This window comes from Lepidochelys kempii, chromosome 14, assembly GCF_965140285.1.
Source record: "Lepidochelys kempii isolate rLepKem1 chromosome 14, rLepKem1.hap1, whole genome shotgun sequence".
NCBI lineage: Eukaryota > Metazoa > Chordata > Testudines > Cheloniidae > Lepidochelys > Lepidochelys kempii.
The window spans coordinates 1841061-1854263 of NC_136393.1; the positions used below are offsets into that span (position 1 = coordinate 1841061).

Sequence of the window (13203 nt, forward strand, 5' to 3'; positions counted from 1 at the left end):
CCTCAGCTGTCGGGGCTCCCGGAGTCGGAGCTTCCCGTCTGCCCCTCCTCGCCGGCCCCTGTGCGGCAGGAACGCAGGGTCTGCGGGTGCGGCATGAGGGTCCTTGGGGCCCTGCGGAAACCGAGGGGCGCCCCACTTCTCATGCCTGGGATTATGGCCAGGGCCAAAGGCCCCTGCCCCCGGGTCCACGCGAGGGGCAAGGGGAGCGAGTCCCCTCGGCGGGGCAGGAAGGGGAGGGGTCGCGCGGAGACAATCACTCTCCTTTCCGCAGCAGCCTGGCCCCGGCCCCGGCTGCCGGTCTCCGCCCTCCCCTCCCCATTGGCTCCCTGGGAATTTGGGGAGCCTCGGAGCTAGGGGTGGGGGAGGAGCCGGGCGCGCGCGCGCGCGCGCTGCATTGTGTGCCCCGCCGCGGGAGCGCGCCGCGCGGGGGGGGGGGATGCGGGTGCACGCGGCGGTCGGGGGCGCGCCTCAGGGCTCCGTCCGGCGAGTCCCCTTGTGTGTCGCTGGCTCGCTGGGGGCGGCGGGGCGGGGAGCGGAGCCGGCCGGCGCCATGGAGGAGCTGAGCAGCGTGGGCGAGCAGGTCTTCGCCGCCGAGTGCATCCTGAGCAAGCGGCTCCGCAAGGTGGGCGCCCGGCCCCGCGCATCCCCGGCCCCCGCCCCCCCAGCTCCCGGGCACCCTCCCCGCCAGGCCCGGCGCTAACCGCTTCTCTCTCCCCCCGCAGGGCAAGCTGGAGTATCTGGTGAAGTGGCGGGGCTGGTCCTCCAAGTGAGTGCGGGGCGGCGCGGGGCGGCTGCGGGGCGGGGGGCCGCGGGGCGGCAACTTGCTGCGGCCCCTTCCTCGCTGCTTTTGTTCGGGAGGCGCCGCGTCCCGGCCCCGGGTCCCTTTTGTTTACCAAGGAGTGTCCGCCCGGCCCCGGCCCCGGCCCCGGCCCCCGCTTGGTGCTGCGGCCCCGGCCCCCGGGCTGGCGCAGGCGGCTCCGAGCGGCCCCCGCTCCGGCGGGGACGGGCCGGGGGCGCTGCCTGGGTGTCCGTGCTTCGCCCGCTGAATGAAACCTGAGCTTCCCATTGATGCCTGTGGGGCTGCGCCGTGCCCCGGACGGGAGGGATTTGGCAGCCTGGCGGGGACCCTTTCTGTTCACTCCTCCCGCCGGCTGCTCCTGGGAGCCCAGGCTCCTCTCCGGGTTTTCGCTCCGCTTCGCCTTTCAGCCCCCTCCCCGCAGCGCACACATTGTTGTCCTTAATCCTTCTGCTCATCCAGGGTTTGCCCCCTGTCAGTCAATACGCTTCGCGTTTTCTACACCGTCGCAGTTTTCTGACCCCAGGGCAAGGGAGGGGAGGCTATTTCCCCCCCAAAATCCAGCACCCCCTTTCCAGAGTCACTTCTGCTCTCCAGAGCATCTTCTTCAGAGCACTCTCATGAGCATGGGGTTTGCATCCTCCGTAGGGGCGTTGCCATTTCTGCAGCGTTTGCAGCAGAACCCCGACTTCCCCTGCGGGATTATTACTTCGGGGTTATTCAAAGATGGGGCTTTGGTTGGAGCCTGCGCACTGTTCTCAGCTTCACTGTTCTCAGGCTGTCGTGTGAGCTGCTTTTGGGCCGATGATATTCCATCTATTCATCCAAACTTTAAAAAAATGCTTTCATGTTGCTGGTCTCTATGGTGTGTTTACTCTTCTTTTCCAGACACAACAGCTGGGAACCTGAAGAGAATATTCTTGATCCAAGGCTGCTCCTTGCCTTCCAAAAGAAGTGAGCAAACTATAAATACTTCTGGTTGTTGTTGTTGGATGAACAATGTCTGATCCATCATTCGGTCTTTGGAAGTCCTGCAAAGGGCATACTGAAGAGCTCATTGGGCTAAAATATGGTGACAATCTAAACTAACAGTTCAGGTTCATAGACGGCTACCAAGTGTTATAAATGTGGTTAATCTGGGGCCAGATCAGAGTGCATTTTACATAGACTGTGCAATGTGACTGCCCTAGCAGGCCATTCCCACATGTAACTTGGAAAGGAGCACTGGGAGCTGAATGCACTTGACCTGTGATCTGAAGGTCTGGGCATTGGTTGTCCTTCCCTGCCGGCTGCATGCACAGACAGAGGCAGTTTCCAGAATTACAGAAACAAACTTATTTTAAAAATGCACTGAAAACATACTTGTCGGGGGAATGTGATAGGTGTCCCCTGGCAGTGACTGGGCGGGCTGGCGGGGCTAGAGGCAAGGGGCTGTCTATAATGTTCAGTGCTTGTACCGGGAGTGCAGCTCTGCAGTCGGATTGCATGATTAGCTAAGGGAACTAGAACGCCGTGTGCAGACAGAGCCCCCTGGCTACGTTCGTCGCAGTGCTGGCAAAGCTTTTGCCTTTGCACTAATATAAAAACACTGAACTTCATGATTGGCCTTAATTATAGCGGGTTTCTAAATCCCCTTTGTTTTTAAAAAAACTAGGTATTATTGTGGGTGGCACAGTGACCTGTTTAATAGGTTGCCGCAGTTAAAAAGTGAGCAAGGGACTCTGGTGTTCAGTCAGCCATCACTTTGCTCTGGAGACACTGTTCTTATAACCTCTTCTCCATCCCATAATTCCCATTCCTATATGGCATCTTGCCTCACAGTCAGAGGGCCCTTTTGTGGCCTCTTATTGTCATAGGGAATCATCTAGCAGAGGACAGCGATGCCTCTTCGCCAGCACCACCTCGCTGTGATCCTGTTTCCAGGAGGTCTCTTTCCTTCATCACACTGGCAGTGCAGAGCTTGGCAACTGCTGCGATGCTGCCAGCTTGGCTGCTATAAGAACTTCACACACAGTCTACAATAGCAGACTTTCTATTCCAGTAACCAGCATCTGTTGCCATGGGGTAAATAGTCTACATATTGCTCTGCTGGAAGAGCTATTCTGTGACTCCCAGAGACCGCAGCAGAATTCCTTCCCCCCACTGCACTTACAAAATGAGCTGGGTGCTTTCCCAAACCCACAACAAACAGCCTGGGCCAGTGTGAACTCTGTAGGCTTAGAGCTCTCCAGGAAAGGTTGCTGTGTGTTTGTCACAAGTATAATGCTCCCGAGTATCTGTTGCTGCTTGGATTAGAACTGAGTCGTGCAGCATTTCAAACAAAAGGTCTCTGCTGATAAGAGAGGAAGTAGACTGGCTCCTGGGTGCAGCATTGTCCTCAATTGGTGTGTTTGCAGGGAACATGAGAAAGAGGTGCAGAATCGGAAGAGGGGCAAACGACCCAGAGGCAGGCCCAGGAAACATGTGGTAAGTAACAGTGGTGATGTGTGGAGTGGTGGGGTAATGGCCGTTCTTGGGACAGTCTTTGTCTGAAAGGTCCCTTACAACCTCTTGTGTCATAATGTGGAGTGTTCAATGTTGCTGAAATGGATCCTACGTCTTGGATTTCCACTGGAGAATGGGAGGGCACAGAGCTGCCAGGAGACGCTGTTCTGAGAGCAGAATGTACCCAGGAATGTGTCTCTGAGGTTGCATATAAGGGGCAGGGATAGGGGGAGCTTCTCTTTATCCAGATACTTTGGTAATTGCTCATCAGCAATGATGGGGACGGAAAAGTGGGAGTCACATGGAATTTGAGGGCAATATATTAGATCTGGCCTGTGTGCAGTGGGGGCTCTTTAACCCTTTGCAGAGTAGAGGCCTGCGCACAGTCAGGGACTGGTGCATGTAATGCAGTGATCCATGGGGTCACCAGGAACAAATTCGTATCTTGCTGAAGAACGTAGCCACACTCAGTTCTGCCAGCTATCTTAATTCAAGCTAATGTTCTCCCTGCTCCCTCTTTATTTTTGTTTTAAAGGAACCAGAGGTGCCTCCAAAAATCAAGTCAAGTAGCTCCTCATCCTCTACCTCTTCATCTTCCTCCTCCTCTGATGAAGAGGATGAGAGTGACCTGGAGGCAAAGAGAGGTCCCCGGAGCAGAGAGACTCACCCAGTGCCACAGAAGAAAGCTCAGATTCTGGTTGCGAAGCCGGAAATAAAAGACCCTGTCAGGAAGAAGCGTGGGCGGAAACCTCTGCCTCCGGAGCAGAAGGCAGCCAGAAGGACCATGAATGTGGCCAAGGTGCTGAAAACCACCCGAAAGGAGACGGGGGGAGGTTCTAAATTAATGGGGAAATTACAGCCCCAACACAATGCTCAGGGCTCAGGTATTGCTGTGCTTAAATCTAATGTGAAAGAGCCCCAAAGTGCACTGAGTGGGCTTGGTCCAGGGGGCTTATCTGCTGAGAACCTGCCCAATATACTGAAGGGCTCCTCTGGGAGCCCAAACCACGGGATCAGCTGGCAGAGTTCTATTGTGCACTACATGAACAGGATGTCCCAAAACCAGAGCTCTGCAGAGGCTCCGCTCCCAGGGAGGCTGGCACTCAAGTCACAGGCAGCCACCAAGAGTAGCCTAGGACTGGACTTAAAAATGAGAAACCAGAAAGGACCTGGGGAGCCTGGGTTGAATGTGCCAGGGTCCAAAACAGCCAAGGCACTCGGCAGTGGTGCTGGGGGGGATCAGAAATCCGGCTTCACTGCTGGGGCTCAGACCCTGCACAATGGCAGCAAGGCACCTGGGAATTCCCCTGCCCCAGGAAGCCAGCTGACGTCCCATCAGGAGCTGAACCTTCAAGCTTTAAACTTACAGAGTGTCAAAAATGGGCCGAATTCAGCCGCTGGCAGCAGCCTCCCTCGTCATGTCTGTGGGACTCTGGCCAAAAGTGCTGGTGCCGAGGCTGTGAATGTGGGGGCAGCCGCTGCCAAGGGCAACAGGGTGGGCACAGGGCTGCATGCCCAAAATGCTGGGCTGCCGCCAGGCGTGGATACCTGCAAAAACGAGAAACCCATGCAAAGAGCAGCTGCTGGGGAAAGAGAGGTGACAAAAAGTGGAGTCCCATGTACGCCAGAGGGGCACCCCACAACGGAGAACCGCAAGCCGGCAGCCCTGTCTGAAATGAGCACCGGCGAAGAGGAGACCAGCTCCGATTCGGATCGGGATTCTGCCTCGTTTCCTGGTATGGGCCAGAACATGTCAGTCTCCATCCAGACCAGCCAGGACTGGAAACCCACCCGCAGCCTGATTGAACACGTCTTTGTCACAGACGTGACAGCCAACCTGATTACAGTGACCGTCAAGGAGTCTCCCACCAGTGTTGGGTTCTTCAATCTTAGACATTACTGAACCAGGAGGTGCGAGGTGGGGAGATGGGTTCCCATAGCCCCTTCTGATGCCTCTTTCCCATTGTTTCATTGGTTTTTCTTCAAGTGAATGCCAGATGGCAATGAGATTTGGGGAGGCAAAAATCAGGTGTCTCTGCCCCTATAAGCAATTGGCTATTGAACAAGACCCCGGCCTCCCCCAACAAAGCATTCTGCCATTGCCGGTCAACATTGTTCTTGGAGGGTCATTGTATCTCTGGAGGCCTCCTGGAGCCAGTCGAGATTTTTTTCTGAAGGCTGGGAGGAGTAGGATGCAGTGAAACCTGTTAACAGCTGCCAAAGGCCCTTCTGGTTTTCTGACCACTATAGCAGGCGGCACAGAGTAAGGTTAATGCAGTGGTTCTCTGGTGGGGATTAAGACTGGCTAGCTGGCTGCTAAAAAGTGGTTAGCAAGTGACTGGTAAACCAGGTTTCTCTGTGCTTGGGTTTCTTTGCTGTACCTCTTGAAATGTCAGAACACCACGTGTACAAGTACCTGGACAGGTGGGGAGAGGGCTATGGGGTCATGCAATGTAACAGGCTAAAGCTTTTCCTTAAGAAAAAGTGAGGGTTTTTTTTCCTTCTAGGCATTAGCACAAATCTGCCCACTATCTCCTGGGACAGTCAGACTCAATCCAAATCAGACAGCCAACTTCCACAGGGTTCTGCATGCTGCGGGGCAGGGGGAGTTGCCTGTAGATGTGGGGGTTTTCAGGGAACATTAGTTTAAGCCCAGCTACCCTCCTGGGCTAGGTTGCTCCCAGTGATGAGCGTGAAGTGACTGCTCGTTCTCTTGTGATGTTTTGCAAATGAAGTGGAAATATTGTTTACATTTTTATACAAAATCCTCCCTTGTTCAGAAGGGAGGTGGGGGGCAAGGGGCCTTCAGACTAAACCTGTTACTGTCGCTGGCAAACCCAGACCCGCTGTGGTGGGAATGGGCGTCACAGCCTGCATTCACACCACACGTGGCACGTTTGAGGTGCACAGCGTGAGCTGGTGGCTGATCAGCGGTTGGCCAGGGCTGCAAGCAGTATGAGCTGCTGCTGTGAATGTCTCTGTGTGCCTGAAAGAAGAGAAGTCAGGGTTGGGAACCAGTCTGGACAATTTAGTGCTGGGCAGCCCAGTGCTCTCCAAATCCAGGCCTTTTCTTTGTCCCAGTATCTTTAACACTTCACATGCTACATGCAAATACTTGTGGCAGGATTTAACTTGCTGGTCCTTCAGGACTGTGCGTAGGTTTTGCAGCCCTGGGCCTAAAGCCACCTGCTACTTGGAGACCCACTATGAGGCTCAAGCACAATGGAGAAACCTTTTCTACTAGGTCTGAGGTTTGTAGATGCCATGAGGCAGGGGATAGCGGGCAGCTTGGGGCTCTGACTTGCCATTAGCCTTGTCTTGATGCTACCACTAGGAATGAGTGAGGCTTAAAACACAAAAGGAAAAGGAGTACTTGTGGCACCTTAGAGACTAACCAATTTATTAGAGCATAAGCTTGCGTGAGCTACAGCTCACTTCATCGGATGCAATGTGTATGATGGAAATGGCCCACCTTGATTATCATACACATTGTAAGGAGAGTGATCACTTTAGATAAGCTATTACCAGCAGAAGAGTGGGGTGGGGGGAGAGATTGTAGTAAACACCCTTTTTTTTTATGCTGTGTGTGTATAAAAGATCTTCTGCAGTTTCCACAGTATGCATCCGATGAAGTGAGCTGTAGCTCACGAAAGCTCATGCTCAAATAAATTGGTTAGTCTCTAAGGTGCCACAAGTCTTCCTGTTCTTTTTGCGAATACAGACTAACACGGCTGCGGCTCTGGAACCGGTTAAAACACAGCGTTTGTGGGATCAGAATTCCTGCCGAGCTCCTGTTGCTAGCAGGCTTCATGAGCGTGGTGGAGGCATTGCACGCAGGGCTCAAGCTGGGTGCTGCCAAGTGCCTTCAATTCACATTGATGTCAGTGGAAACTCCGGGTGCTCAAAGCCTCCTAGGGTGGGGCCCAACGTCACTGGGGTGAGGAGAGCACACACCTCACTGCCTCTCAAGCAGCAGTTCCCCAGGGACAGCCTTTGGCAGGCTCTGGATGGAGCCTGCTTCAGGCAGACAAGGAGGCTCATGCTGAACTCTGTTTGAATGCAGCCTTTGCGATTGTAGTGATCTGGAACTCTCCTGGGTGTGTGGCAGGGGCAGCCTGGTACCTTCATGTGCTATAAGAACATGCCTGCAAAAGGCAGCCCTTGAAAGATCCCTGCAGCAGGGTGGCCAACGACTGGGCTGTCGGGTCAGTGTGTTTAGGTGCCGCTTCAAAGTGGGTGGATTCACCTGCTACATCCCTGCCCCAGTGACGTGCATCTTCCTCGGCCACAGTATGGAGCACCTGCAGTGTCAGGAGCAGCTGGGCTACCAAAGGGATGCTGTCAACTCGTAAAGAGCCAAAGGCTGCAGGCCCCTTAGGTGAATATAGGCGCACGTATATTTCTTAGATTCTGGTTTACTGCTCTGATGTGGCCAGGCATTTAAAATGCGAGTTCCTTTGGGCCTGGACGGGCTGTTCTACTGTTCTCTCAGGTCAGGGAGGTTTATAATCTATTACTGTTGGTTCTGCGGTGTCTGGGTTGCCAGGGAAGGTTCCACTGGGTTTTGTATTTAATTCACAAACCTTAATGGATTTAGGTTTCGTTTTTAACAAACCTAAGATTGGGTCCAGTTTGAGTTGACAAGACCTTAATCTTATGGAATGGTTCCTGCCTTGAACATTACCAGGTGGATTTGTGGGGTGGGGGTTTCCACCCCCTTGTAGTCAGTGACCTTTCTGCCAGCCAGACGGCCTTCGCTGTGGCTCCCTCCCAAAGTAATTGATGCTCTAACAGTCAACCTAGGGGCAAGGAGCTCACTTCAGATTTGCTGCAGCAGAGCTCCCGCAGCCTCTGCCAGCCCAGGGATTGTCGGTGGTGTGGCTGGCTGCACTATCCAGCATAAGAGCTGTCCTCCTCAAGTGCGTGGGACAAGGGTCAGGTGGGTCAGACCAGTTTTGTCCGTGAGGAGGGTTTGCTTTGGAGCTCCCTGGTGCCAAAAAGTAACGTCTGTTATTCAGTTGACCTCATAATTCACATGCAGCCAAACTAACTACTGCGACTTTGAGAACGTCAAGAAAAAAATAGCTTGTGGGTTCAGAAGCCTTTACCCCTGCGGTGGCCTTTGCCACATGTGTTCTGAAGCCCCAGACATGGGGATGCTGGCAGATCCTTTCCTTCAGTAATGAACAAGAGGGGTCTGGACATCTCAAAGGCTGTGGCTGGCTGTCTTCCTCACACACCAAATATTTACTACTTGGCCTTTGCAAATCCAAATGAAAGTAACTTACAATGTGCCTTTTGGAATGTGCTGTCCCAGCCTTGCCCATGGGACAGGTCACTGACAGCTGTCTTGTGCTTATGCAAAGCTGGGTTAGTCCAGGGTCCTGTGAAAAGCAAGGACGTAGGTGAGGGGCAGGGGAGAGGACCCTCCTCAGCAGTGTGGCACCCAGCATTTATGTGGATCCCCAGGTACACCTGCTTTGGTGATGATAGCAGCTGGTGTGTGTCCAAAGGGAACTGCACCATCCTTTCTGAGGTTGGCATCTGAACACAGAGAGGGAAGAAGCTGCTTCAACAGGGATGAACCCAGAAATCCTGAGAATAAGGCTGGTGATGGGTCTGTGTAAACAACCTGCTGGGGTGGCCATTGAAAAATGGCATTTGACGCTGGTCTGGAGAGGGGCCAGTTGATGAGACTGTATCAAGATGATAGAAACCTGCTTCTCCGTCCCTACTCGTGTAATGTCAGTGCCTGTGGTTTTACTCTGGGGTGTCAAGAGGGCTGCACTGGCGGAGGACAGGGCTTGGACGGGTGTGACTAATCATGGTGGGTACCGGTTTGCACTGATGCTGCATGCCTGCCTTCCTTTACAAACAGTGCAAACCACATCTGCGTACTTGCGGTGCAGAGTCCTCCAGCCTAGACGGGCTCTACGTAAGATGTCCCCATTCAGAATTCCAGTGCTAAATTAAATTGTATTCACATTTGATGGCTTGGTCCCACTCAAAGACCTTTCAGAGTCTGGGTGATGTTTTCTTGGGATTCTTAATTTTTGCCCTGGAAACTTGTAATACAAATGGAAACTGGCTTTCTTTTAGCACCAGCCACTTATAAAACTGGGTTTTCCCCCCTCCTGTAGCAGTGGGAACCTGCTTTGCCAATGCTAACATTGTGCCTTTCTGTTAACCAGCTGTTTCAATCCCAAAGTTATAAAGACTGTGAAAGTGATAATCTGGAAACACCTTGCTTTCATCTCATTCTTCCTCCCCCCTTTAATCTGGCATTAAATGTGTTGACTCCCCTTAACAATGTGAGTGAGTGTGTGTGTGTGTGTGTGTCTGAGTGAAAGTTTAACTTTGAAGTCAGCCTCTCAAAGGCAAATTGTGCATTTTAATTTAATCTTTTGTGGACTGAAGTTTAAAAAGCTGGTGCTAATTGTGTTTACCAATAAAATTAGTCTTCAAAGTCTACCTTTTATAAAATTTGCTGCTATGAGTTTGTGTTTTAGTTGCATGTCAAAAAAACCAATTAGAGGTTTGTCACTATTTTTAGTCTTAAGGGGTTTCCCCGGGAATAGTACTGCAGTATTTGTATATTGAATCGGTATTTTATCCTGGCATAATCTGGTGAAGTAAAGGGGTTTTTCATTGGACTGGAAAAAGTGGACAATTCAGTCATCTTCCTTAGGAGTTTAGTATATTTTTATATATATATATTGTACCAAAAAACTGGAGTTCTTGGGAGCTGATTCTTTTTGTTTTGGTTCTGAGGCTGACCTAGATGTGAAGGACTCTGGACCCAAAAAGAAAAGGTTCTACTAAAAGAAACTGAGGAGGTGTGTGTGTGAAAACAATTGTTCTTCTCACAGTGCCAATTACTGCCTGATTTGCATTTATTATTTTTTATTATTAAAAAAGCCAAATCATTCCTGTATGCCACTTCTGATTGCTTTAAACTACTACAATGTGTTTGCTTTTTAGAGAACAAGCGTTGGATATGTTATAACCCCGGGGAAAGCTTGAGTTCTTTGTTGGAAACAAGACCGCAGCCCAGCCCAGAGGTTAAATAAGGGCTGCCTACCTGAAGACATTGGCTGCCCATTGAGCTTGCAGTGTGTTCACGTCAGTGGTTGGGGTTCCTTTGGTGACCCTAGAGTTGGCTTCCTTGCATTTTGTGATGTTTTCTAGTATTTTTGGACACTAATGCTAGTGTAGACTCCAGACCTCTAGGCTGCTTTTAATTTATTTTGCAGGAAAACACTAGAAGTTGGTATGTCAGACAACTTTGTATAATGTTTTTATTCATGTTAGTATATCAATAAATATTTTTTTAAACTTTTCAGACTGCTGTGCAGCATGGGGTGATGGGCTGCGTAACTGTACTTTCCAGGTGACTGTCTCACAACCTTTCCCGGACATTAGGCTTCATGGCACAGCCAAGAGACACCATGTGACGTGGACCTTTCCCTGTCCCGGTGACAGACTGTGTCAGTCGCAGACCTAGGACTAGAACACGAGAATGGGAATTCAGTCACCTTGCTCCAACTTCTACCAGGCAAATCCCCCTGACTTAGCTAAGCATTATACCCTGTGCCTGTATTTAGTGGGGAACAAACCACCATGATTAGGATGCGGAGAAAGTGTGACAGCTCCCCAAGAGAAAGAGTTCTGCAATGAGAGGGAAGGGGGAAATCAGCTTTCCTGTAGCTTAGCTGCCAGTGAATCCCTGTTGGGTCACTGTGCACCAGAGGTGATATTATGAGGGGGAGGCGGGGAAAGGTGGAAGCAAGAAAAGCAAGTGACAAAGCACCTTCCACCACCCTCTTACTCTCACTGCATCCTCCCTAGTGCATCTGGGGCTAAAATCTGGACCTGGTCTAAGCTCGCACAGCCCTCTCTTGAGTTCAGCGGGAGGGGCCACAAAGGTTGGCTTGGCCCCTGCCCAATAGAAGGGATCAGCGACACGTGCTTCGTAAACCAAAGGAGGGGTGCAAGTCAGGCTCTCGCCACTTTCTGACCAATTTATAGCTTTACATCATTCTGTCAGCAATGTTTAGCCCCATGAGTATGGCCTTTGCCATGAATTCCCTTGGAACACCCTGTCCACCCTCAGTTAGTCAAGGTACCTAATGCAGAAGAGGCCTCTTTGTCCATGATTTTGGCCCACCTTTGCCCTTCTCTTTTACCAGCCCTGCCTTGGGGCAGCTGCAGTGCTTTGGGGCGTCTTAGGAGAGCAAGGGAGACTCAGACCCCAAACTGCCTCCCAGGACCCGGTGTGCTCCTCAAGGGGCCCTGAAAAGAAAGGTGAGCGAGCAGGTGCAGGAAGGGGGCTGGAACCGGAAGCTTTGCTCCTGGAAGGTGTTTCCCTCTTCCAAGGATACTTACAAGTATCAAACCCTGTTTTTGCTGGAGCAGGGGAGAACTAATCTCGCGGGGCCCAAACCTGCCAGGAGCAGGGGGTGCAGACAGCCTGCTTAAAGCTTCGCTAGGCTCTTCCTGCAGGATCTGTTAGCTCACCTGAGCGGGGAAGCTTTCTGGAGCAACAAGGCCCTTTGCCCTCGCCGTTCCCAGCAGTTCTGGGGCAGAGGCCTTCTTGATATTACTCCTCAGCTGTTAAAAAGCACAACGCCGCGCTGGGGGGTGGGGGCCGGGCCGCCCCGGCTCCTTTTCCAGCCGCGGCAAACGCGGCCGGTTCGCTCAACTGGCGGGGCCTGGGCTTAATCCCTCCTCTCGCCCCGCGGGAGGAAGGGGCTGGTCTCGGAGCCCCCCTCGCCTGGCCGCTCCTGCGCCTGGCCCCGCGTGCGCTGCGCTGGCGGCGCAAAGCGCTGGGCCCCGGGCCAGGCTCTGAGCGGCACTGGACAGTGCTCCGGGGCCGAGGGAGGGCGAGCAGCACCCCGCTGCCCAGCCCTGGGCCGCGCAGTACCGCGGGATTCCGCGGCTCCCCCAAGTGTCTTTCCCTCTGCGGGGCGTTGCGGGAGCCGGGCCTGCGCATCTCCCACCTGCGGAGCAGCCCGAGGAGCGCGCCCCGCATGCGCCTTCCTGCAGCCTGGGCACGGGCGGCTCAGCCCTATCTGCCCAGCCGGGGGCAGGCGGAGCTGGGCAATGGGGCAGGAGCCGGCTGCCCCCGGGGGCGGGCGGGCGCTTGGCTGCCCGGGGAGGGCGCGGCTGCCGGAGAAGAGACGCTAATGCACCGCACAGGCGGAGAGAGCCCGCTGCGCCCCCGGAGTGGGGGTAACCCTGGTGGGAGCCGGGGGCTGCCCCGAGAGGCACCGGGCCCAGACTCGCCCTTCTCTTGCACGCGCTGCGCCAGAACACCTCTTAAAATACCCTGCCCGGGGCAGCGTGGACCTTGCACCGGGCGCAGCAGCCAAGCGAAAATGAAACCAGCCGGGAGCCCTCCAGAGCCGGGAGCCCGGGTCAGCAGCACCAAGAGCCTGGGGCCCGCGGCTGCTCCCTCTGGCCTGCGCAAAGAGACTGTCCGGGCGGGGGTGACAAGCCGGGGGGGGGTCTCTGCCCGAGGTGTGACCTCTCCTCCCCAGGGCAGGCAGCCTGGGCTCCCGTTCGCGGGCCGGTAGGGACGGAGTTCGCTCCCCAAGGCGCTTCAGCTCCTCTTGCAGTGAGGGGCTAAGCGCAAGGCAGGGAGGCCTCCCCCTCCAGACTGGCGGGGGCTCCGCGGGCAGCTCCGGGCCCGGGCTGTTTTGCTGGGAGGGTGTTCGGAGTCGCAGCGAGCTCCCACGCGGGAAGTGGGTTGGTAGGTCCAGTTTCTTGCTGTTCCTTTGACGTTTTCAGGGCCAGGATTTCACTCGGCCAGGCAGGAAGGAAACAGTCCCAGTCGCTCCAGTTTTTGGACTCTCTGGCCCGCAGCCTGAAGACTCCGGAGGAGGAAAGTCCCGGGGCCCACCCGAGCTGGCTGAAGGCTTCGA

At 54.0% G+C, this 13203-nt stretch overlaps 1 protein-coding gene across 1 annotated transcript; it reads left to right on the top strand.

Moving 5' to 3' along the window:
* The first annotated feature begins 436 nt into the window (after positions 1 to 436).
* On the top strand, positions 437 to 6931 carry CBX2 (chromobox 2). Its single transcript, XM_073310722.2, has 5 exons — positions 437 to 622; positions 723 to 766; positions 1685 to 1750; positions 3193 to 3262; positions 3816 to 6931. Exons 1-5 carry the CDS (start codon positions 437 to 439, stop codon positions 5181 to 5183), a joined length of 1734 nt encoding a protein of 577 aa, XP_073166823.1. The 3' UTR covers positions 5184 to 6931.
* The last annotated feature ends 6272 nt before the right edge of the window (positions 6932 to 13203 follow it).